This window comes from Poecile atricapillus, chromosome Z (genome assembly GCF_030490865.1).
Source record: "Poecile atricapillus isolate bPoeAtr1 chromosome Z, bPoeAtr1.hap1, whole genome shotgun sequence".
Lineage (NCBI taxonomy): Eukaryota > Metazoa > Chordata > Aves > Passeriformes > Paridae > Poecile > Poecile atricapillus.
In genome coordinates this window covers 60,837,779-60,864,092 of record NC_081289.1, presented here as the reverse complement: position 1 = coordinate 60,864,092, position 26,314 = coordinate 60,837,779, and the positions used below count along the sequence as shown (strand labels likewise).

General features: G+C 42.1%; 1 protein-coding gene across 1 annotated transcript in view; it reads right to left on the bottom strand.

Annotated features, from left to right (window-relative positions):
* LOC131573470 (cadherin EGF LAG seven-pass G-type receptor 1-like) overlaps positions 1-26,314 on the bottom strand; it is a 163,679-nt gene that overhangs the window by 24,351 nt on the left and 113,014 nt on the right. Inside the window, exons 6-22 of the mRNA XM_058827458.1 lie at positions 23,911-24,068; positions 22,847-23,010; positions 21,400-21,525; positions 16,652-16,818; positions 16,014-16,199; positions 15,562-15,675; positions 15,058-15,232; positions 14,231-14,372; positions 12,379-12,499; positions 11,093-11,276; positions 10,227-10,328; positions 8,268-8,362; positions 7,834-8,043; positions 5,048-5,231; positions 2,234-2,377; positions 857-1,055; positions 362-529 (exon numbers count right to left, since the gene is read on the bottom strand). Of these exons, the coding sequence (XP_058683441.1) occupies positions 362-529; positions 857-1,055; positions 2,234-2,377; positions 5,048-5,231; positions 7,834-8,043; positions 8,268-8,362; positions 10,227-10,328; positions 11,093-11,276; positions 12,379-12,499; positions 14,231-14,372; positions 15,058-15,232; positions 15,562-15,675; positions 16,014-16,199; positions 16,652-16,818; positions 21,400-21,525; positions 22,847-23,010; positions 23,911-24,068 (2,639 nt within the window). The remainder of the gene's footprint in view (positions 1-361; positions 530-856; positions 1,056-2,233; positions 2,378-5,047; positions 5,232-7,833; positions 8,044-8,267; positions 8,363-10,226; positions 10,329-11,092; positions 11,277-12,378; positions 12,500-14,230; positions 14,373-15,057; positions 15,233-15,561; positions 15,676-16,013; positions 16,200-16,651; positions 16,819-21,399; positions 21,526-22,846; positions 23,011-23,910; positions 24,069-26,314) is intronic.

The following is a 26,314-nucleotide window of genomic DNA, read 5'->3' as shown; positions in this document are numbered from 1 at the left end:
CACTGGAGTCAGACCATGCCTGTCCAGACATACATCTGTGGGCAAAAAAGCATAGGAAAATACAATGAAATTGTGAGATTTATTATTTCTGGGTGAAAATGAACCCCGCAGAAAGACATGACAACACTGTGTTTCTTAGAAATCACATGGCTAATCCTTTGTTTGAGGAGTTATCATAATTACTTTAATTTTTCACAGGTTGGTGGGAAATGACTACATGGCTCTATTCCACCAAAAACCAGTTGTCAATTGAATAGACAGACCAAGACAGGGTTTCCTTCAGAATTATCTTCCCAGGCAGGACTTTCTTGCTACTCAGACAGTTGTCACTCACAGCCCCTAAAACAAGCAGCAGACATACGTGATGGAGTGATTCCAGAAGACACAGACAGGCTTTGTTCTCTCCTCTGTTTCCAGCATGGCATACTCCACTATGATGGGCTTTTCCACCAGGTTGGGAGGAAACTCCCCATCACTGTGAATGGCTGTGCTCACTACAGGTGTGTTGATGATAGGGCGATTTGGCAATCTGCACAAGGAGAAAAACTGCAGTGATCCACACATCAAAATGCAAAGCTACAATCTGCAAATAGAAGACTTCCAGTTGCTTCTGCTCAGAAAGTGAGGCAGGCATACCATCAGCCTTCCATACAGATGTGTTTCCAAAAACTGCTAGCACTTCTGGCATAGTAATTCTCCCACAGTGTGCTGGAGGACATGAGACAATACTGCAGTGAGAACAGCAGCACTGATGACACCTGGCCGGTATAAAAGCAACTGTGCTTTCAAGAGAGTAGCCATGCATTCAAGAGAGTAGAAGAAGGGATCTAAATTCACAAACAGGTCTGAAGTTTACCTCAAGCTCCTTCTGTCAGGATCATAGTTTTCAGGCAGGAGGTGTCCCAGGGATCGATAGATAATGACCATGGCAACAGTATGATGTGTCTCAATGTCCGGGTGTCGCTTCTTTCTCTTTGCAAAAGCACTCTCAGGGCTTAACACATCACTGTTTAACTTAGAGGGTATTTTCTGATTTGAAGGTTTCATTGTAGGCACTGCTATGGAATTAACACAAATATTAAATTCTTTGCACATAGCTTCAGAGCTACCATTTAAACTGGTAATTTTGCTTTGCCAAGATACAATAATATTAGAGTAGTTACAACTCCAGGCTTAGAGCACTCAGCATGCTCCTAATGTTATATTCGATATTTTTAATAAAATTTTGCACAATTCATAGTTATATAGCTGATAATGAAATAAACATTGAACAGTGAAAAGCCATTTAGTCTAGCTATAAAATAAGCAATTTCTAAGCTAAAAGGTCCATAAGTATATAAGTGCCCCATGCATAACTTAAGGAGAACGTTAAAACATTATGCATGCTGTTAAATTTCATGTACCTTTCTAAATGGCAAAACTAGTATTTATGAATACACCAGCTACTCAAATAAGATTTCTCCCTGATAAATCAGTCATTTAATGAACTTTCAGTTTTGGAAGATTATCTTAAAATTACCATTCCCTTTTTTTCTTACAGAATCATAGGGACAGATACTCTGTTTCTAAGCAAAAAGTCATAAAGCTGTATAATCTTATTATGTATTATTTTCAGAAGAGTTACTATTTCCCTATTCAGAAGACATTCAGCCATGGTACAAGTATTGAACTTTGAGTTACCCTCTCTCCCTTTGCCCAAAAAACCTTGTGGTGTTTTGCAACAATCCTGGGGTACTTCAAAGACTGGGAAGCAGGTACTCTCCCATGTATTTTCCCTTATCACCCAGCTCAAGACTTCTTCATTGCTGCCTAGTTCTGATAACACCTCTCTCTGCTCCCAGATTTGGGTTCTCCATCTCTCACAGCACCTCCTTCCGTCCCTGCAGGGACTGGAGGAAGACGGCTGTGGGACTGCAGGCGCTGGGCAGCCATCCCATCCTATCCTGGTGGGAACAGAGGCAGAGCATTTCTCCTGCTTTGACAGGGCTTTGAGGGGCTGCAGGCGAGACCTGACAGACAGGTACAGCCAGTCCCACAGCCCACCATGCCTCCATCACTGCCGGCAGGCAAAATGCCTCAGAAGTATGCACAGCTGCTCCATCCCTAAATAATGTTCACTCGCACAGACGGTCACCCTGCTGTCACCCTCGTACCACTCTGCTCCCTGGGGATCAATCCCGCTCCTTGCGAGCTGCCCATAATTGCTCATCAAACAGCAGCAGAAGGGTTTTACCTTTCCTTTCTGAGGGTCTGAATAAAGTATCAGGGAAGACAACAGATGACTCCAGATCTTTTGGGTAATCTTCTTTAATCTCATGAAATCGTGGTATTCTGGCTCCCGTGAAATTAGACTTGTCAAAGATGTCAACAGCAATAACTGGGGGGGATAAAAGTTTCCCATCACCACAGTGAAATATTATTGAAAGGTTAAAATGATTGCACAATGCAGGTTAAAATTTAAATCCCAAAATGGAAAGTAATTTTTTTCTTTCATTAACACCTTCTATGATAACTAAAAGTGTATGTGTCAGCATTATGTAACATTTATCAAATTATACATTTAGTGTTCACTGGAAAGGAATTCGCAAGATGGCATCTCATACTACAAAAACACTACTGCAAATATTAGAAATAAAAAATCATAAAATTGTTTAAGTTGGAAAAGAACTCCAAGATCAAGTTGAACTCAGCACCACCAGGTCCAGCACTAAACCATGGCTCCAAGAGCCACATCTACATGGCTTAAATACCTTCAGGGATGGTGACTTCCCTGGGCTGCCTGTTTCAATGCCTGAGAATTTTTTCAGTGAGGAAATTTTTCCTAATATCCATCTCGAGGTAGATCCCTTTGCTGGTACTTCTCCAGCAGCAGCTGGCTGGGGTTTCACAGAGGCTTTTCCCTGGCTGCTGTTCAGTGAATGCTGCTGCTTCACAGAGTTCCTCCAAGTGCTGCTGGCTTGCTCCACTGTGTGCTGCATGCTCCAATTTTAGACCTGCTTTTTAATGGGAAGACTAAATCTACTGCTTCAAAAACATACATCTGCTGGATTGCAAAGTCAGCTGACCAAAGAAAATAACATGCATTTTATCTGGGACTACTCCTTAGTCCTCCACTGGCAGTTCCTCCCTAGCTTACCTCATCATCTCTGCCTGTTTAACTGCCAAAATACTTAAAAGCAGTTGAGTTTGCTTTAACTTTCTCATTTAAAACAAGTCACTGAGTGCCAGTTTACATGTCCTGGGGGTGACCCTACACCAAAAGGTGTGATCCTCTGCAAATTTCTGTATGAAGAAATATCCATGTTAAGACCTGCAAATTCCCATTCCTTTCCTAGTTTCTAACTAATTCCCAGATGAGCCATTAGGAAACTCTATTACCATGTTCACCTGGAAAAACTGTTCAAAAGAAAACAGACCTCTTTCAGGCCAGAGTTGCCTCATCCCTGTCAAGCCCACACCTTTTACACAGGAAGAACTGGTTGAAAAAAAATCATGATTTACAACCTGCAAGAAATTCTGGGGTTTGTTTTCATCTCAGTTCAGCTGGGCTAAAGGTCACACTTTTTTCCTGAGTATGAAGTAAAAATATTTTGATTCTCAAAGTCCTGAATCATAATAAAGTATTTCAGTTTTGGTTTATTAAAGAAAAATCAAAGTGTTTCAGTTTGGCTTAGCTCAAGAATAATCTGTGCCCCATTGATGCAGGATGGTACAGCCTTTGTAACTTGACTGCCTTATGCCTTTGATTTTCTGCCCCCGTGATTGTGAACATAAAGCATTCCTGGGACAAGGTTTGTAGCCAATTCAAATTCTTATTATAACAGCAGGTGTAGTTAGGAAAATAAGACAAACTTTTGGCACATAAACCTTCTTCATATCTGAAATAAAAGCAACAGCTTGAAAAGCTTAACACAAGTTCAGGCTGATACAGTTTAGAGCACTTCTGAAAGAAAAAGCAAATAGCAATGCCTCTTGTGAGGGACTCCTGAAGGTCAGCAACAGCTCCATCTCACCTCCCACTCAGAGCAGGACTATCACCAACACCCCCTCAACGCAGACTGGGTGTAGCTGGGAAGAAAATTACAGAGGGCAGGGGAGAAAATGGGGAAATAAGCTGACCAGGCTGTGGTTGCTGTGCTTCACCTGCATATGCACTGCAGGGATGTCCATGAAATACATCACAGTCCAAAGTGCAGGAGCTGCTACTTGTCAGAGGAGAAATTTCCTGTGATAGGTGCGGAAGGTGTCTTGGTACGTCTGATGTTTCCTTCTCAGTTTAGACTCATTCTGGATATTTTGGATCCCATGGATTTTGCTCTGATTAGGTGTTTTGCAAGACTGGGATGGCGTTTGAAGGATTTGTGATTCTGTGAAAATACCTTTCAATACAATAATCTCTACAGATGATTATTTTCTGGATAGGTTCTGGGTTAGAAAGCATGTGAAAATCAGAGGTATAATCACAGAATCATCTAGGTTGGAAAAGATGTATAAGATTCAATGCAACCTTTAATGGATTATTACCCTGGCAACTAGACCACAGCACTAAATGCCACTTCCAGTTGCTTCTTGAACATCTCCAGGGCTGGCACTTCCACCACCTCCCTGGGCAGCCTACACCTATGCAAGTAGATTAATAATATGTAATAAAATCAATAGTAGGGTTACTTTTTTTTATATTGCAGTAATTCTTCAGATGGTGTTGGTATGATTCCTCCAAAAATGAGATCTACTACATTCACCTATACTAGTTGGTCTCAAAAGGCATTACCTTTATTTACAAACTTAGTCCTTCCTTCTATCTCTACACTGCTTTGACTGCAACAAAAAGCCACATGGAGCAGTGGCATGGTCCAGAGGCAAAACAGATCAGCCATCTCCCAGGAGGCCCCAATGGCAACAGAAAGATATGGATCAAGGCTCAATGGATCAGAAACTAATGCAATGATTTTTCTCAGTGGGTACAATTAAAACAAATAACTAGCACCTCTATCCAGCACATTTTTAAGACTCAAAAAAAATGGCAGTTTTCAACACAGATACTCACTCATGTTAGTGGCAACAATGACAAAAGGTCTCAGGTAGGTTCTTTTCATGTTCTGGGCCACATTGTTGAAATATTCCTCATAGTGCCTGAGTAGGTGAGCAGTGCCACCCTCCGTTCGCTGAATTTGCTCCCAGTGCTCCTTGTTGCCAGGGTCCAGTAAAGCACTACCCACTTTGATAATATTCTGAGAAATAAAGTACAAGTCTAAATTATGAAGCAAACACAGAGCTGGGTTTCAAGTGAGAAGTATTGAAAATGATTGAAATGGCCTACTGCCTCAAGTGACTGTATAATGAAATATTTAATGCAGGCATGTTCTACTGCAGCCATATAAAAATGTGCACACCAGTTACTCACCCAGAGGTTTTTTGGTCATGTAAAGCAAATCCCTCCAAACTTTTACAAAAAAGTAAGCCAAAATTGGAGACTGTAATTGAACTGCCTACTCTCTTCCCCCTAATGACAGGAAATTGAGCAAGAAAATGCAGGAGGAAAACCCATCTGTGTTTTCCCTGTTCCTGAGAGATCAGACATATGAAAAGCACAGCTCTTTGCAGGTACACTGAAGAACTTCCCCAGAGAAATCAAAATAATGTTTTTTTGTTGAAAAACAAAAGAAAGCCATGGATAGAAATATCACTTCCTCTTTTACTTTAATTTTTTCTTTTACTTTGTTTCCTAAATAACAAAGACAACTTATAGTGTGAAGAATGATAAAAGTGAGTATTAACTTGCATAAACTAACCTGAAAATACATAAGAAAACTTAAATCATGTTATTGTCTCCCCATTTTTACGTTGCTTAAAAATGGTATTAAAAAGGCATTTCTATCTGAGGACCTGAATCTTTGGCCCTTTCTTAGAAAAATATGCAAAGGGACCCTCAGGCTGAATGGAAGGAGACTGACTCCAAAAGAGAGTGCAAAATGGCTTAAATGAGAAACATGCTAAGAAGTTTTTAATCTTGGTGTACATAAGAACTATGTTGTTGTAACAAAACCTAATTCTTAACTAAGGAAAAATTGGTGTAAATGATGGTAGGAATTAATCAACATAAGCTCTAAAATAGCCAAGACAAATATTTAGGCTTCATTTCGAACGAGCTGTCTGTATCCTGTCTGTATTGTCTGAGGCTGCAAGCATGGATCTGAGCTAAAAGAGACTCCCAATATGACCACCCTTATCTAGGGTGAGAAACACAACATGGTTCCCAGGAATGCAGGGGGAACATACTGTACTTGGTACCAGGCCTCCTCCATGTTTGTGAACATTATTTATGGTTTTTTATTATCTATTTTTCAGGCGTCTATGTGGGACTATAAAAAAAAAATCCTTCTCCCCTTGTGCTTCCTCAGCCTAGGATGTTACCTCCTTTTATTCATGAGCTGTACTCGTTAGTTTTCAAATTCCTGACCTATCCTAAAATATTTAGGGAGTTCTTGAAAACATCATCTGTATGAATTTCAATGCCAAGTGCAGAGAACAATAAATTAAAGCACACATTTCCAAACCAATTTTTTTTTGCTTATTGTTCGTATTTCTACTTAACAAAACATGCTAGAAATGAAGTTCCTTTTCAAGAACTGAATGGCTTGCTTCCCAGCCCACAGAAAAAATAAAAAACTGAATCTCTTAAAATCTAGTGCATCTAAAACATAAAATGTTTCAGAAGTTCTCCACTCTCTGCTGACTATACAGTCCAAGTCACTAAGGAATTTTCTCAGACTCATTTCTTCCTGGTCCTGTGACATCCTCTCCTGGTGCAGCTTGACTTTGCACAATTTCACCCCAAAGTCTGCCTGACCTATCTGGTCCTCCTGAGTACTGTGAACAGTGACTTGGGCGTAGCACACCTTCTAAGGGAGACAAACAATCTCTGGCCAGCACAGATGCCAGTCCTGACCCCTGGAGGGTCATTCCACACACTGGTGCCCCAGTTCTGGGCTCTGCTAGCACAGCTCCAAACAGATGTTTTAGCTTGCACTCTGTGTTGTGCCATGGTCAGGATCCTGGAAATAGTATGGGCAAGAGTGGAGAACAGTACCCCACTACACATTGGATTCAGGAAAGCTCTATAAGCCTGACATGGGTCATCCAGCCTTACATTATCAGACCACAGAATACTCCCAACTGCCTTCAAATTTCACATTTTTCCACCACAACTACGTATTTTCCCAGGCAGTGAGGGTGCTACAGCTTGTTCTCAAGCCCTGGTCAGGTCTTTGGTAACAACTGGGTCTTTCATGAATGCTCTGGGTAACAGAAGCTCTCTGGTACTCATTTTAGTATGTGCCTTAAAATACCAATATGATATGGAATACCTTTCAATGTACCAACTTGTGACTCAAGTGTTCTCAAACCTGAATTAGAGGAAACCCTCAGAGTCAGTAACTGGCTCAGACTTTGTTCACTGCAGGTTTAAATGAGCATGATTACATTAGGCATGTTTTACAGCAAAAATAAATACAGTACACAAAATTATTTTAGCCAGGAAAACCAGATTAACTTGATGATTTTTTTTCATATGGGCCATATTGCTTTTGGCTGTTACTATGACGATGTTTTTTAGAAAAGGACATTCTACTATATTTGTATTTCACATACATATGTGTGCATAGACACATGCATAACCAACTTTCCATTCTAACCTGAGAAGAAAGGCTTATTTTTGGAACAGATTAGGCAATTACACTTCACCTTGGTCAAAGACAAATTCAATTACCCACTGCCACCTGATTTTTAAGAGAAACTGTAAGGGCTCAGCACAGTATAGAGTATTTCTCTTACCTCATTGAATTCCACATCCCTTGTGGCTGCCAAGTCAAACCCTTGCTGCTGGCTCTCATACTGGAGGACGCGGATCATTATCTGGTAAGCCGTCCTCACGTCGTTGCCATACAAGCTGTGTGTATATTTGGTGGCATTCTGCAGCGCTCTCACGATCCGTATGGTTTTGTCTCCATCCAGCTTGGTCTCATTGTGGTGTAACTTCTCATTCTGAATCAGATAAAAAGGAATAAAAAATCCTATTATATATATTATTATAATATTGGCAGCAAAACTTGATGGCAAACCTGAGAACCAGAAAAGCACCAGTGTTCTGATGGAAAATGAAGGTGTTCAAGGATGCAGTCAAAAGATTGAGTGCAGAGATATCAAACTGGAGTCCAAACTGATCTTTATTTACAAAATAAAAGGAAAACTGAGAAAACCCAGCTTACCATGATTTTTAGATCCACAAAAGTGTTAGTGGTGCAGTTGAAAAGCTCAGGAGGCAGCCAGCCCTTCTCAATGTTACAATGGCGAACGGCGTTTCCTGAAAGAAACAAAGCATCAATGGAAAACAATGTTCTGAATTGGGCAGGGTAAATATTCATAGATTTCAACTATCCTAGGCTCTCAGATTTCCTACATTTTCAAGTTGCTCAAAGCTACACATGTATTTCAATTTCCAAACAGGATTCTTGTAAGAGAGAAGTTAAAGACTACCAATCTTCAGGAATTGCTTTCCCCAGGCTTTGGAGAAAAGTCAGGCAAACTCCAAGCTCTGCCTGACTGCTCTCAGCCTCACTGCTTGATTGTTCTCAAATTAATTAATTCATTTCTTTATACCAATAAAGCGAAAGACTCTGCACTTCCTAAGTATTCCTGAAAACCAACCCCTCCTGAGATTTCTGTGCAATAGTCTATATAGGAAGATCTCCTGGACAAATGCTGTATTCATGTCAACACATGCCCACACATCTGCATGCTGCATGTGCTAAACACTTCAGCCAACATGCATAATTGTCTTTTTGCCACTTGTAAATGGACTGTGAGCAGCTTACTATTTAATTTAGCCTATTATATTTTGTACTATTTGTCAAATATTTTTAAAATGTAAGTCTTGGCTGAGAATCCTTCACCATAAATTGCAAGTAATCAAATTCAAAATTTACATTTGTGCTAGTTAATTTGCACATAACATACTGCATGTGTCTAAGCCATTTAATTACCAATATCTAAATAAGACCTATAATTAATTTTACTGTATCTAATTATATTATTTCTCTTCCATGATTAGGTGAATACAATTAAGCCTCAGTTTCTTAGTCTGAATATTCATTATTAAAAAGCTTATTTTTTTGAATTATCTGTAAAATTTACTTAGAACATGCAATTACTATAAGCAACATTGCCTGCTTGTCTATTTCCTAGAAGAGACACTTGGGTCAACCACAAGAACAGTGCAGAAAACACATTTAAATTCAACTTTATACTGTTTAATCATGAAAAGATTCTTCACTTAAAAAAAAAAACAAAACCTATCTCCTAAAATCTTTAGAACAGGAGATAGGGTGACGACAAATCTTCTGCACACCTATAAGCAGTGGCCTCCCCCTAGAAATATTTGGGGCTGTCACATAACTGTTTATAATTCCCTGAGCCTAAGGAGCACTCACAGCAGAGAGTTACAAGGTCCAGAACCAAGACAGAGTTTTCATTTCCTACAGAACAGACTTTGGAAAAGATTGGGAACTCTATTTTCAAAAATCTGATACATGTTTTCAGAGACATATATGAAAAAGCAGATTGTCATTTGCCTGTTGTACAAAACAACACAGCTCATCTGCTTTATAAAAGGTGTTTTTCAGGTGTTTCACTTATGGAAAAGATATTGTGTGGAAAAATACGAGTTTTGTTGCAACTCTTAGCTTTAGTAGGCTGCAACCCTAGTAAAACAGTCATCGGGAATATGATTTTCCTAATTTTACCTTTGTCCAGAGGAACTGTATGACTAAAGTTACTTATAAATCACTAGAAACTAACAGTTACATGTGTAAGAATTGCTTGATAAATAGAAATTTGCCTATATTCTATAAAAATAGATATTTATATTCTATAAAAATAGAAAATTGAACTCTGCTTTTTTGAAAATAGAAAATTTCTGGGCTTTGTACATGTTTAGCTGGTGTATTGTTGTATTTATTTATTTATTGCTAGTATTCCAAATGTATTTTTACAGCTCTCTGATTTCAGCTCGCTATACTTTTCTGCTCATGCTTAAACTATGCTGCAATCTCTAGAATTAATTAATTAATTAATGCTATTCCCCATGTACACTTTTTTTCTTTTTTTTTTTTTTTTTTTTAGAAGAGGCATGCAGCTAAAGTAGGTAATTATTTACCCAGGGAACTTACCCATTGAGCCCTTAGGACAAGGCACAGCAGCTGGCTGGCCAAACTTGGTCTGTGGCCACCAAATACCAGCCTCAAAAGCCTTGGGACAGCCATTATAAATTACTGAAAGCAGAAAAAGAAATTATGCAACTTTTCTGACAAGATAAAAATCACAACAATGAGACATTTCAACCTGCCTGAAGGACCTTCCTGTAATTCCAAAGCCCTGCCAGGATACCTGTCCTCTGCAGTGCTTTCCAAGCTGTAACCCATCAGTTGCTCCTTATCCAGCAGATTAGACAGACAGGTACAGGCAGAGGAGAGCTCAGGATGATTATGGGGCTCTGGATTTTGGCTCTGCCTATCTCTGTTTGCTCCTTTATTGTGGGAAAACATTTCTCCTTCATTTCACCCACACACTGTGGCGAGATGGCTGCTTGCAGCAGCTTTGTGCTGATCACAGGAGGACGGTGGGTGGGTGGGTGGGTGACAGGAAAGGCAGGATGGGCAAGATGGGGAAGAACGGCAGAGTGCACGAGGTGCACGGCACAGCCTCTGTGGGCAAAAGGTGTGAGGGCTCTCACCTGCCTCTTCAGCTGCAGCTCAGCAATACAACACTGCACTGGCAGATGAACTCAGGTTTAAAGAAAAGTTGGCGTTAGTCTTTTGCTCCCCCTAACACACCTCAGCTCGCCCCCGTGAGTCACACTGGCACATATCTAGGAGGAGGGGTGTATGTTTAGGCTGCTGCAGCCCCCACGGCCCCCATTGCTGGGGCCATCCCGCTGGGCTCACACCGCCCCAGGACGCGGCCGCCGCAGCGTCCCCAATCTGCAAGCGGCTGTGACGGGCGCGGCGAGCGGCAGCACGGGCTGGGCAGCGGGTACCTTCACAGCCCCTGACGGTCACTTCTGCAAACGGGTTGTCGCAGCGGTTGCACTGCCGCCCGATGACGCCGGGTTTGCAAGGACACTGCCCCGTCTCCATGTCACAGGCGCGTGTGTGGGAGCCAGACGGAAAACAGTCGCAGGGGTAGCAGGTGTCACTGCTTTGGGGCCTGTAGTAATTGGCCTAGAGAAACCAAAATGATAGACACAAGGTATTCCAAACCGCTTTACATTTCTGAAACCTGCTCCAGCAGTATGCATGCCATAAAAGGGTTGATTTTGCAGAGCACAGATAAAAATTACATCACTATTATCAGAGACCCAGGGTTGCCATTTGCAGCGGAGCCACAGGGCCCACGTTACTCCTTGGGCACTTGTTGCAAGTATCCACCAAACATATTTTTGGAGGATTTACAGTTTTCTCAGCTTTCCAATTCTGCTCTTGTATGGCACGACTGAGCCACTAAAGAAACTTCCTGCACTGTGCATTTGTGTTTCACGTAGAGGGTGGAGAGCACGCAATGATCCCATATTCAAATCGCCTCTGTGCACGCTTTTGATCTGAGACATTAGGATTGCACAAGAGCTTGGAGCTGGCACCCCACTGACTCCATTTAATGCAACAGTTGCTGTGTGTCCTGCTGGCATTTTGGAAAGGAGCAGGGGGCCAGATTCACAGCCGCCAGTCTGCACAAGCCCAGCTCCTCTGATGTCATTCAAGCCAGTTGTAAAACCTATTGTGAGAAGTCCTTTGTAAAACCTTCATGACGAGGTGCCTCCCCTCCCATGTCCCCCATCTGTCCCTGCCTGTCCATGGAAAACTTCTCAGAGATGGCAGTGAGGAAAGCATTTAGCCCTCCAGCTCTCTCCAGCTGCCAGGCCTTTTGCCGGCCATAGCACAGGCGAGAGCTTCACCCAGCTGGCCCGAGCTGTTTCATGGCTATTACTCACTTGTGATACACAAAACCCCAGACACTCCTCTGCACCCTGGTCTGATCTCCCCCGATAAACCAGGCTGCACTTCAGAGATCAGAGCCAGGCTTTCATCCTCTCGGTTTGGTTTTCCAAACACAAATAAGATAAGAGCTGTACAGTATGATTTGGAGAAGGGTGGTGCCAGCAAAATGTTTTGGGTAATGATTAACTCCACTGTGCACATACATATATATGTGATACAAAGCACAACTGTGTGTACTCTGTCTCAGATACTCACTTGTAATTATTAGTGCTACAGTTACTTTTTAAACTAAAGACATTTTGACTTAAGACTGGTTTCTTTTGCTTACCTTGCAGTGGCATTCTCCATTGGTCTTATTGCAATCAGAATCAAACCCTTTACTAGTCTCACAATTACACGGGCCACAGATGGGATTTCCCCACCAACCTCTGGGACAAGGTAGGTCAATCCTATTAAAGAAAATCAAATTGAAAGAAAATTATTATAAGTTCCCTCTTAAAAAGTGTGAAAAAAAGCTTTGGGCCAAATCTGCACTCAAACTCATCAGCTTACGAACAGTAATATATCTCAAACAACAATCAATACATACATAAATATAAATACACTATAATGTGGGAAAATTCAGAATATCAGTGCTATGAAACACTAGAGGGAATGTTTCTCTAAGTATATTCAAGTGCAGGTAGCTCTGAGCCTGTGCCCTGGTTTATCTACCACCACAAACTTCTTGGGGTACAGCTCCCCAGCACTATATCCCACTCCCCATCCTGCCCCAGCCCTGCTGTGAGCAGCAGGGCTTCTTGTCCAGCCCACAGGGACACCAGCACAGGTGCAAAGCTGTCTGCAAGCTCATCCTATAAAGAAAAGCTACCACTTTCAGCCAACCTGGCTTTATTGGACTATTCACTACAAGGTCTGCAAAGCCCTGGTCTGCCACAGGAGAGACAGGGGACTCATGTTTGGGGACATGGAAGAGGGGAGGGTGGCTGCTTTGATCTGGACTGTGGATCAAAGACTATGATTCAGACTGAGTGTAGCAGCACTGGAAGCTAAGCAGCAAGCCAAAGGCCACCTCTGCTGAAGGAAAACCCCCATTCTCACTGATACTATTTCTTCTGGGTGAGCCTCTGAGCAGGTTGTCCCACAGATGTCCCAGCACTGTGTTGGCAGCTCTGGCAAGGAGACCTCTGATTCTCTGATAGCTGGGAGTCTTTGTCAAGCAATAGCCTGAAGGACAACGGCTCTGAGACCTGGATCATGGTAATGCACAAGGTATCCCCTCCCTGCTGCTCATTGTAGGAAAGAAAAGCTATTTGCATCTGTTTCAAGGACCACTACCAATTTTATTTACAGTAATTGCTAGGTTTGTACTTCTATGCTTTCGAATATGAAAACCACAGTGTTGCACTTGACACGATGTCAGCAGATAATGACAAGGGACAGTGTCTCTGTGCCTCTAATCCAGAGGAATGAAAGACAAATCTGGCAACGGGCATGGCCAACATTTGCAAGCCCACACAACAAAAGGCAGAGGAAGAAGCTTGCAGTTTTCAAAGGGAAGGAAACATCACATGAGCCATTCCTAAATGGGCAGACAAATGCACTTCATTTGCACATCATGAATGGCCCATATTACAGTAAATCAAAGTGCCGCCTCTGGGATAGGGCCGGTTGCTGAATGCTTATCTGAGACCAGGAAGCTGCTGACGAGGGAATCAGCACGTTTCTCCCACAAAGCAACAGACACAGGCCCCCAGACTGTCCAGAAGAGATGGCTCTTTGCCAGCCCAGGAACTGGACCTAAACTGCAAAGAGACTTTATCCTGCTACAGGCCACCAAACTGGGGCATCACTCTGTGTGCTGGGGAAGTTGGAGGAGAGGTGCACAGCAAACTCAGGCCAAGTCCACCACAAAGTACAGGTGAGATCTAGTGCTGTGTTAAAGCAGAACTGGCTGAGCTCCTGTGCAGCTGATGAAGAAAAATGGCTCCTGAACAACATGGAAGATTGTCTAGTTTCTGGGAAGAGCTCAGGAATGCCAAAAGGCAACAGAGCCTGAAATACCACTCAAATTGTAAAGAAAAATTTATCAGAGCAGAACAGGAAGTGGAAGGACTACTGCCTTAGATGAAGAGCTACCTGGAAGGATCAAGAAACCAAGCACAAAATAATTCTCTTACTTGCTTTCGCAGTACTGTCCATAGTAGCTTTGTCCACATTCACAGGTGTAGCCGTGGGATGAGCTAGGTTTGTGCACACATGTGGAGACATGCTCACATGGGTTCAAGTTACATACATCAACACAGTCTCTCCCAAAGTACCCTGGGGAGACAAGGTAAGAAAATTACAGCAAGCATTGTAATTTACGATTTGCATGTCTCCAAAAGACTGTCTGTCTTAAGCTTATACACTAATAACACATCTTCGATAATCAGCAGATTCCCTCTGAGATAATGTCAGAAATGAAGCACTCTTTTCCCTCTCAGACAAAACGATAGTAAGCCATTCTTTTTGACAGTCTGTTACCATGCTTGAGGCACCCTTGTGCCTTTGGTTCCCACTTTTATATTCAGGGCATGTGCTACAAATAGTTTTGTATTCTCATGCTGCACGTTTGGGAGGTGACTGCTGGGTGCTGACAGCATGTGCTGGCTACATGCTCCAAAACAGAGAAAACATTCGAAGTATCTTGATTAGGATGCAGAGTGAGAGACTGAAATTCAACAGCAGAAAAGGCTGAGAAAGAAAAAGAAAAAAAAACAAAAACAAACACCCAAAGAAAAGGGGAGGTGCACAGGAGTTCTTTGGACCAGAGACTGTCTGTTTGGTGGATACATTGCCTGGATTCTTAGCCCAGGACTGCAGCTTCCAGGGTTCTACAGTAAGAGTGGGAGGGGCAATACTGATGGGAAGAGGAAGAATCAGCATGCTGCTGCTGCTGCTGTGCTGCTTCTGATGAGCACATGAAGGTGTGATCCAGCTCCTATATGAGTGGTCACCATGTTACCTGGGTCACAAACACAGGAGTAGCTGTCCCAGTCGTCACTGCAGTAGCTGTTCTGGGGACAGGGGTTGGAATCACATGGGTTATCCACTTCACAGCCCTCCCTTACGTTAATCTTGATAGCCTGTTTCATGTTGAGAGTCGCTGTGTTTGTAGATGTCTCTCCCATTCTTACTCCCTGGTGACAAAGAACAGTTATTTTAAAATTAGAATCTTCTTTCAGAGTACAGTACTATGTGTTTCACTATTTTCATCAATGAGGTTCCATTTTAAGGAAATCACCTGATGAGATAAACCCAGACTTTTTTTTTTTCCAAATGTTCGTCCCCTATGTGATCAGATCTGTACCTGGCAAAGTGGGTAGACATTAATATTTTTATTCTTAGATAATTTTTATGGAGGAAACAGAAATGTTTGAGGATAGATGAAAAAGAAACCTCCCACATTTTCACCTGGGTGAATTTTCTCACAAGTTCAAAATTTATTGCTACACTTTTCATTTCATACCTGCATACATCCATAAAATCCCTGCTGAACAGAGACTTGATCTCCAGAGACACCTCCCACAATGATGCTTTTCATTTTCAATCCAGGTAGTTGATTTCCAATCTGCACAGTGCTCTGTGAGGAAAAGAACAGCTGATAAGGAGCACTATCATCCTCTGTGCCACAGACAGCCTGCTTTCTGTAGTGATGGAGTCAAGCAGTAGCTGACAGTAGATTACATTAAAAATACCAAAGCAGTGAGGAGCCAGACATCAGAATGTGTCTTTTTAAGACTTCTTTTAAGATATCTTATCATAAAGCGCAATAAATTAGTATCATTGATTAGGCATAAATCACTGCAGAACATGTCTCACAGCATAAATACTTGTCCACAGTCCTTTATCCTACTTTCTCCTAGAAGTCCTAAAAGCATTTGTGCAGTGCTGAGTGGCAAGGTTATAATGCTGCCTTACCTGGTACATCCCATAGTCCAAGGACATGACAGCAAGGTATTTGAGATCTTTGCCATCTTTCGCACTCTTCAGCTCTATTAATAAATGATGCCATTCCCCATCACTGACCCGTGACTGGCTCATCTTCAAACTGGCAACCTGGCTCAGGCCACTGTACACTTCAAACTGCACATAGTTGTTCAGTATCTGTTGGGGGGGAAAAAAATAATATATTTTTGTGCTACATATTTGCACTTGATGCAGAAGGTGGTGGAGGGCAGGAGAGTAATATTTCCTAAGACAACTCAAAAGGAAAAAAAACCCTGAAGAGTAAAGATGGGAATACTTGCAAGAACTCCTTGTATAACTTTGGACATTCAGACTCCAACTTCCCTTATGAGCAAAGAACCCCTAAAGCAATAGATGCATTTTTTTACATCCACTACTACCTCTGACTAGACAAATAATCTTAAATGAATACGATTTTTATAATAATATTTTGATAATTCACTTCTTGATCTTTGTACAAGGCTAAAGTAATGATATGTTTTTATTGACATGCATTTAGTTAGGTGGATGAAGTTATGTAGTTCATCTGACCATATCCACTGCTAGGGAAGTATTAATTCTTTTCTAACCAAAGGCAGCCACACTTTTACCTGAATGTTGATCTTGGATGCAGCCCCAGCATTGGCTTGCATTAGCATGCCATTGACTTTTCGGGTTCTGAACATCAGCCCAATGTACCACGGCACAGAGATGGTAATGTCAAGGTCGCTCCAAATGATAATGCTCTCACCACTGAAACGCTGAGGAGAAGGCATTGCTGTGAATCAAAATACAGAAGAGAAACAGTTTTTATCCTTCAGGACAAATGGTAAGAGGAAAAATGTTGCTTTGTCACAGTGATGACACAAGGGAGCTAGATCCTCTTCCAGTGAGCTATATTCAGTCTACCATGGATGAAGAGCTGGTCCAGGGGAGTTACAGTGTAGCTGTTGATAATACAGCAAATTCTCAACCTACCCCAGTTGTGGGGGAGGCATCTTGTCTTGGTGCCTGTACTAAAATGCAGCACCTCCACACTGCTATGGCATTACCCACGTGAGAGCTGTTCCTAGAAAGGTAAGCTCAGGATCTTTGCTGATACAGTTCTGCTGGTGAGTGGGTGGACAGAGCAGGAAGTATGAGGGCAACAGTTGCTGCAAATGTTTTCAACATAACCTTGACTACCTGCTTCTAATTAACAGATTAAACACAGGAAAAGGCTGGGAGGCAACAGGAAATATGAATTAATTATGAATACTCCAGAGCCAGATTATTCAGCTGCCCCACCGATGCAGCCTTTTCACAGGGAGAAAGTTTGTGTGGCATTGCCTAAACCATCTGCCTCAAATATCCTGCAAAATTGCCCCCCTCTAACCTTGCACAAGCACAGCTCCTATGGGGTGACACCAATGACAGTCTTCAATAGAAAGCACTTTGCTGATGGAAAATAGAGGAACTCCATCCCCTTGGACTTTTAAAGTTGTTACCATCAGTAACATGAGCTACAGTCCCATGGATTAGTCGATCCCATTGATTAGAAGCACAAATTAAGCCATGGGAGATCTGTGCTATTTGCAACACCTCATATGACACCACCACCACATGTGGAACCTTGCAGTGGGATCTGCAGTCAGCCCCTGCTTGACATCCTTGCTTGTGGGCATGTTGGTGAAGTTCATGGCAGCTTTTTGCCAGTGGAAACAGGCCTTAGAGACTGGGTACAACCACCACAGATTAGCACCCAGCCTTTTATTTCATCATGTGCTGAAATAAAAAGTGAAATGTCAGTGAAATGACAGGGCTTAACAGTCTTCTACTCCACACTACCTTATCTGCTGACACTGTCTGGATTTTTTGTAGTAGGAGAGATCACATATATACAAATGCATATGTGTTACTATGAGATGTTAAGTTCTTAGAAAAAGGTTGAGGGATGACACCATAGCAGAAAATGGAGTCAAATTGATGTTAAGTTGCATTTTTTTGAGGAATAAAGCCAAACCCCAAATTCTTGTATGTCTGCCTTGCTGGTGTCCATAAAGGGAAAGGCTGGGGTGGATAGTGGAGTGCAGGAGTTAGAGTAAAGTGCAAGCCCTTTAGCTCCCTGTTTGTGAGAAATAAAAAGTCAGGGACTAGTGGGCTACCACTAGTCAAGCCAGCGGTGTAACTTGACTTGCCCTTCCTTAAGATGTGGTTCCCCAACCATGCCACATCAGGCTAAGGGCAGGCAGTCCCAAGGGGCAGCCCTTCTCCCCTCCTGTTCCAGCCTGTGATCTTCCCTTTGCAGTCGTACCACAGATGCCAGAGAGGGCATATGGTGGACCAACTGCAGCATAGACTGCTCTTGAAAACCAGATGGCAACTTTAAAAAAGACAGTCACCAGATACAGATATCCTTAGGTTGCTTAAAACTTGAATGAAGTGCTTGAGTTCTGGCTCTCTGGGCCAGGGCACAATTCATCAGCCCACACTGCACCACATTAATGTAAAAGTAACCAGCACATCAATGTTGAGCAGGATTATTTTCTCTTGCTCCACCTGTGCAAAAGTCAGCTTTCCTCCTCTACCCTGCCGACCTTCACAATGACCTCAGCTTCCAACTTTGCTGCTGGTTTTCTGGACTGTTGCTGAGATTTTTGAGCCCATCTGCCTCTGCAGCACAGCGGCAGGATGCAAACTTGCGTGTTTCCCACCTGTTGAAGGCTGGGAATGCTGTTTGCAAGCACTTTGCCTTTGCTCCTGGGAGAGTGGGACTGGCATGGCAATTAGCCACCTTCTCCCTTTTCTCACCAGTGGTGACTTTCTGTACTTGCAAATACCATTCCCTTCCCACACCTTCTCCCAACTTCCCTCCCTTCCCTGGGGCCAGGGCACACCTTCCCCTGCTAGTTAAATAGAAATCCCCATTTGTCAGCCCCCCCTGACCTCCTTCCTTCCCCCAGCCCTTCCTCATGCCTGGGACCAGGAGTGTCCATGGAGGGGACGGCTTCATCCACTGTCCTCAGATGGGACCTGATCTCTCCTGTCACCACAGAGGCCCATGTGCTTCCCAGCACCTCCCTGCCATCGGCAGTGATGCAAACTCATTGTGTGCTCAGGGTTTGTCGCTTGGAAGCACTCCCTGTGTATCTACATTCACTCTAAAGAGAATCCTACATTTAACAGGCCAGCAGAAAGACATGAAGGCTATTCTCTGTGGAGGGCCTGGGAAACATGCTGCCAACATCCCACTGGATGTCACCTGCAGTGTGGGTGCTGGACATGTGGAAGCTTATGTTAGGTGCAGACCTGTGGTGTTCAGCCCCAGGCTAGTGCAATGACACTGGCCATCCAAGAGTGAGTCAGACACAGCTGCTTCACAGAATTGCAACACCTAATAGTTTAAAATAATTAAATTGCAATAAAGGTAAAACTAATTTTTCCTTATTTTCCTTAATTTTCCTTCTATGTATCAGTAGGGGGAGATGGGAGCTGCCAGAAGGTGAGTTAACAGGTTCTAGGAGGGTGGTAAAACACCCCATCCTCACTCGTGCAGACCAGATCCCAGAGCTTTTGAAGAGCAGGAAATGAAAAAAAGGTTAATTGATAACTTGCCAAAGTCTTTGTCCTCTGTTAGCCTGAAGCAGAACCAGCACTGCCAAAGGGATTGAAGAAATGCAGCACTCCTACTCTAAAATGCAAATATTCTATCTAAGACTTTTTTAAAAATAACTAAAAAAAAATAGCCTAATAATAGCTAATGCTCTTAGGATCATAGCTGAGCTTTCAAATAAGCAATTTGAAAGACAGCAGTATAGCATATCTGTGGTTCCTCCTGACTTTAACTTCAGGCTCCTGAAATCTTTGGTCACATTCCATTTCTTTCTTGGCTTGCAATTTTGCCACAGGGACATTGGCCCACACATATCATCAAAGAACCAAGCAGCCCGCTGCCTTCAAAGTATCAGAAAAACCCCACAAATTGAGGCATCAGCAAGAGCATGGGGTTTTTCAGTGACAAACAGGACGTGCAGGAATGCACAGTGCTGGCAGCAGAGGTGACAGCTGGGATGGTGGCGAGGCAGTGCTGCTGTGACTGCCATCATCTCTATCAACTGAATTTAAAATGAGTTTCCAGGGATGGCTGCAGGGCAGCTCCTAAATGATTTTCTAAATCCCAAACTTTGTGGATTGGTCTTGAGTTTGGGATAAGAAAATAGTAAATAAAACAAACTTCTGATCAAATTCTGAATTTCTATTTGAAAAACAGAGGGAAGGATAGTCCTTGCATGTGATAGCAGTACTCCCCATTTACACCAGTGCAGAACACACCATAGCTGGGCCCTGGCACTCCCTTCAGGATACATCAGAGTGGGTTTGTAGCACAGAGAACAGCCCACTATGAAGAAAACACAAGAATTTCACCAAAAAACATATTTGACATGAGACACATGGAAAAATCAGATCTTTATACAAACCTGGGAAGCTCAAAATATTTGAGGAGTTGCTACAGAAAGCAGGTACCAGCTATGGGTAATAACAGCTCTGGGGTCTCTGTGAGGTGGAGCATAGGAAGAGGTCTGCATCATTCCTTTTCCCTGTTCTTCACTCTGCAAACCTTTATCTCCAAGACATAAACTTCACCATGTGTCCTCTCCTCTTAACCTAATATCACTACTTCTCAGGAAAGGGAAGAGAAATTGCCACTACCTAGACCTGGCCCAGAAGCAGCATGTTTTCTTTGTTGGAAGCATCCAGGAAGACTCCAAAAGAGCATCCACCTTTACAGGACCAACCCCATGGGACTCCTCACACAGGCAACTCCTCACTTCTAAGGAAAGAACTGACTGCAAGTTCTTCACACCCTATAAAACTCACCTGCTGCTCCTTCCTTATCCTTTAATAATGAGGTTTAACACATATATGCACGTTGTGTTCAATCAAAGAGAAATCCAGTAAAACTGAAAGTGCTCTTACTTAGCACAGAATGCCTTCTTGCCAAAAAAGTGGTGATTAAAACAGCACATTCATCCTCAGTTTGAGTCAAAGCCCAGTTAAGTCAGCAGGATTCTTTCCAGTGATTTAAAGGGGCTTAGGATCAGGCATTTTTACTACAAACAAATTACTAAATACCAGCCAAGTTCTTTGGAACTACTTTGCTTATGTAAGTAAATCAATGAAAGCTGCTCTTACTCATGACAGCATGTCATCTACTATATAGGGAATCTCTAAAATTATTTCAAATAGATAATGGGTGACAGTCTCAACGGCAATCTTCTGTTACCCTTAAGCACCACAGCAGGACATATGTGCTGTGAGATGGTAATGACAGGCAGTAAAACATGCACACACAATGCACACAGAGCTCTTTGCAGCCTACCTTGCTCACAGTTTTTCCCTCCGTAGCGCACGGGGCACTCACAGATGTACGTGTTCCACTTGTTGATGCACGTGCCTCCATTCTGGCACCAGTTGGTTTCACAATAATTCCTCTGCGCTGCACAGCCTGGAATTTAGGAAAACCATTTATTTTGTATTATTTTGTATGGTTTTAATAAGAAAAAGACTCTGAATGACTGTATTTGAGTTTTTATGTGAAAAGAGGACATGACTGTTATAGGTTTGGTTTTTTGCTTTTTCAAAAAAATATTTTTGAAGTCAGGGAAGCAAAACATGGATGGCAAAAGTTTATGTAAGCTGATCATATGTTAAATGCATAAAGACAAGTCTGTCTATCAAAGGCATATGCTATGACTCCCTCCTTAATCCACAATCAATGCAGCATACTTTAAAACTGCAATTTAGCTCTTACACAGACTTTCAGCAGCATGGACAGAAGGGACTTTCCATTTTTGTGTGTAAGAGACAACTTTAGGATGATGAGAACATTCTGTATACCTAATCACCAGAACTAATCCTGATCAGGGAGCCAAGGACTGGAAACCAAATCAGAACCTCTAACAGGCTGCTCCATGAAGCAGGTTTCACATTTGGGGGACTGCAGAATTTTATTTACAGAACAAACACAATTTATTAAAACTTCATTGTATGTGTTGTCTTTTTCATGAATGAATCCCACCGGCTTTCAGAGCAAAATGACATTTAATAGGTAGTTAAAAAATAGAAGATGAAAAGTTAATTTAAGAGTAAATTCCTGGTTGAAACTCCCAGCAATGCAGAAAGTCTAAACAAGCCCAGTCCTTTCCTGTGTGCTGCTGAATCCTGGAAGTGTGCCCTGTGCCACGGGCTATTGTATGCCTCCCTGGCACAGCTGTGGACTGCACCTTGCTCAAACAAATGCGGTCTGGCCAGAGATACTGTCGCCCTGAAAACTCAGCTTCTGAGCTTGCTGACATGGTTTTCTAAAGACTTTCCCAGGACAGTAACTGTAAACATAGATATGTGTACATTCTTTCTGTTACACGTCTTGTGATGGGCATCTCTCATGGCCAGTGCAGTGAGAAAGTGTTATCCTGACCATCCAATCCCTGGCCGTGGTCAGAAGCCTATAAATCCTGGGGGGAAAAATAAACTCGGCTCTTCCTTTCACCACACCTCGACCTGTGTCCGTGTGATCTATTCATCTTCAGCGGCAACAAGATACAACGGCAGCAATGCCATACAGCACCTTATGTCCCTGTGCCATAGCTGCTTTGCCCTCAACAGTGCTAACAGCGGGACAGGGGTCATTTCAGAACCCTGTGCCCCCTTCCCTTTCCTGGGGTTCCTCGCAGTGCCAGCCTCCTTGACACCCTAAGCCGTGCCACACACACTGCTGTGGCAGAGACGTTTCTGGTATTGACCTTTGGGGCACTAGCTGCCCATACCTGGCAGAGTGCCATTATTGGCAATGAAACCAGCCATGTCGATGGGCTTGCTGTCGATGGAGAGGTTCCTCATGCAGCCGATGAACTGCCTGTTGTGCACCGGGAAATCCTCAGGCAAATTTGGGACACCACCAAGGAGGAGAGGGCCAGTTAGGTCCAAAGATCTGAAGATACAAAGAAATGCCCATAATTTATTGCAAAGAATTTGTTTTGTTTTGTTCTTTATCTTACTCCTTCCATAAGCACATTTAAGCTGCACTTCCCTCTGCTACATGAGCACTTCCAGAGCTTGTAATCAAAGGACTGTCAAGTAATACTAGCTTTTAACTAGTTGTCATGTGCATATAGAATCCAGTGACCTGTCCCTAACAGCTGCTAGTATGCAGAAGAAAATGAAAATTAGAGAAAAATGTGTAGCGACAGGACACTTCTTTATGATACCAGTCACGCACGGACTGGCTGATGCCACTCAGCACAAGGTTGAGAAGCAGTACAATTTTATATAATTAATTAATTATTATATAATGCCAACCCTTTTAAAATCCTCTGAAGATCTTAGTCTTAATGACATTTAGTGGATGTAGGTTCTACTAAATGACTCCACACTGTGTGAGAAGTGTTATCATCTGGTCATTTGGATTAGTCCCAGTTTTTACAGCCTGCCTCTCTTGGGATATTAGAGCACCATGTGTATCTCAGTGGTCTCTCTGCTATCACTCGTTACTTTATATTCCCCTATGTTTCTTGCTGTTCATCTGCTCTTTAAACTCAAAAGTACTAATTTTTTTCATTCTTCACAGAAGAAGTTTTCTCACACCCTATGATTTTCAACGGTTGTTTGTTTATATTGTTTATTTTTACTCCTTTTAAGATAGCACTCTTAACTTAAATGATGGAAGTAATTCCACATCCCAAACTAAACTTGGTTATTTTTTCTTGTTATGGCATATCTGTTTTTCCAGCTTACTGGTTTAATCACTTAGTGCTCAGTGTTAATTGCCTACTGTTGACTCTCCACTGGAAAAAGGAAATGAGTGGAAAACACAAATATAGGGAATCCTTACTTTTTTGAGCCAGTCTGAGTTCCCTGGGCAGCACAGGTGTAGTTTCCAATGAGGCTCCCAAAACGCACGGCCACTGCCGTGTCACAGTCGTCCACAGTCACCACAGCCACCTTCTCTCCAGAGGGCCCATGAGGAATTCCTAATCGGCCAATGTTTGGCTTCAAAAAATAAATGGCACATGTCACACACATGGGATTGAAATGCTGGTTCAGTCAGCTCAGCAACACACTTCTTACTGCTCCGCAAAGAGGAGAAAAATAGAAGATGCAAATAAAACAGCAGAAAGGTTGTCCCAAGACATTTAGGCAAGGAAAAACCCTGATGGATGACTTCAGCCAGAGTCTACACATGCGCAGTATGATACACAGGGTGGTCAGAAGTGGCTTTGGTCTTTTCCACAGCTGAACCACTTTGGCCCAAATCACATCAAACAGGTTTTTTCTCACTTCTGCATAGGAAATTCTAATAAATTATACTCATTTTGCACCTCTTCACCTCAAGGGAATGAAAACCCTAAAATGATGTATTATTACAATTGAGGCTTAAATTAAAGGCTTAAATCATATTTTCTCTGATGGGCATACTCTGTCAAGGCTACTAGAAACAGAGTTCAGGCCTCTATAAAAGCTGTAGTGAGGGAACTTGTATGAAATCCTGCTTCTTCCCACTACAAGATGGAGTGCACGAAAAAACACTGCCCATTGCTGGATCTGTGATGTATCTCAGAGTGACTGACAGGAGATGATGTTTGCTGTGCAGAAACTCAAGAGACAGATTTGTCCAGTGAAGAAGTACGTTACGACAGTTAAAAAGGGTGAGTGTATAAACAGCAGCATAGCAGCCTCAGTGAAGAACTAGGAAATCCTGTAAGAAAACTGTTTTCATGTGTAGTGTTCATAAAGAACCGAGAGGTCTTCATCTGGTGCACCTCTGGTGCAAGATCTCTGAGGGTATTACAGGTAAAGAGAAGCACTGAGCTGAACTCTACTGGCTTTGCAAAGGGACACCCCACAGGCATGAAGTCAGCAGGATCTGACCAGATTCACTGAAAGTCAAAACATATTTCATAGATGTGTTAATCAACAATAGCTGTATCCATATGAAAATGAAGATGGCTAGGCATCTGTAGCTTGCTGTACACTTGGTTTAAAACATGTACTGCTTGACTGTGTTCTAAAACTCCTTATTTGTACAGCAAACAAGGAAGCAGTATGGGGATAAATTGCTTCTTTCTGTTTCACTTACACACACATAAATTTGTTAAAATACTTACAGCCACTTTTATCATCTGTATAGAGACATTTATTTTTAAGGGTAATTATCCAAATGTATAAAAAACATTTTAAAAACATGTTTCCTGGTGTCAATTCCAGTTGGAAAGTATTTTCCATTTCCTCTACCAAGAACTAATGTGATCACATAGTTTGGCAGTTACTCAGTATAAGGTTTTGACCTCTCTTTAGTAATATTAAGGCAGATTTTATTTTTTCCGATACTCCCTGCACTTTGCCACTGCCTAGCTTGTAAAGACAGGAAACATACGCATTTGAAGTGCTGAAAATGTTATTGTATGCAATGACGGCATTATTAGTGAGCAGCTTTTCAAAGTAAATGAAAAAATACATGGAAAACGAACGAACTGACAGGCAGACCTTCCCTTCCAAAATTAAAATGTTTACATTCTGGGTGCTACTTCCATTCATTTGGAGGAATGATTCGATTAACATTTATGTTCTTGTGCTTCACTGAAATAATCTATTGTTTCTTACATGGGAGCCTTGACAAAGGCAGGGTATTTATTCCCTCAGCAGGGGGGATCTGCCCAATGTTAATCATGATTGCAACCTGATGAGACTCAGCACTTTGCAGCTGCTCCTTCACAGTCACTAGCTGCAGTAGCAAATTGATTTTTCTTTTCTACTTTTATTTAACATAGAAACTGAAAGGTGTTTCTCTAGATGTTGACTGTTCACTGCAGTACAGATCTCTGGTATGTCTTCAGCTCTGATGACCACACAGAACCATGAAGAGAAAGGGAATATTCCAGTGAATGAAAAGAAATCTTTCAGCAGTTCAAACCATACTTAGTTCAAACACAAGGTGATTTTCTGACCGTATTAAAAGGCTCATTTGACAGCCTCTTCCCAAAATGCAAGAATATGTTAGTAAAAAAGGAGAGATATTCTGACTGATTTAATGGGACAAGAACTCAAAACATGTGGAAAGTACTACACACTACTCAGCTTCTCAACAGCTAACATAGTGAACACTCTATAATTGAAATAATGAGAAATAAATAAAATACTTTATCAGCGAAAGCCCAAGTTAGGAGCTCCTTCAGCAATGAATCATGGAACAGATTTTATTAATTAAATATTTTGATTAATGTCAAATATAGGTTAGT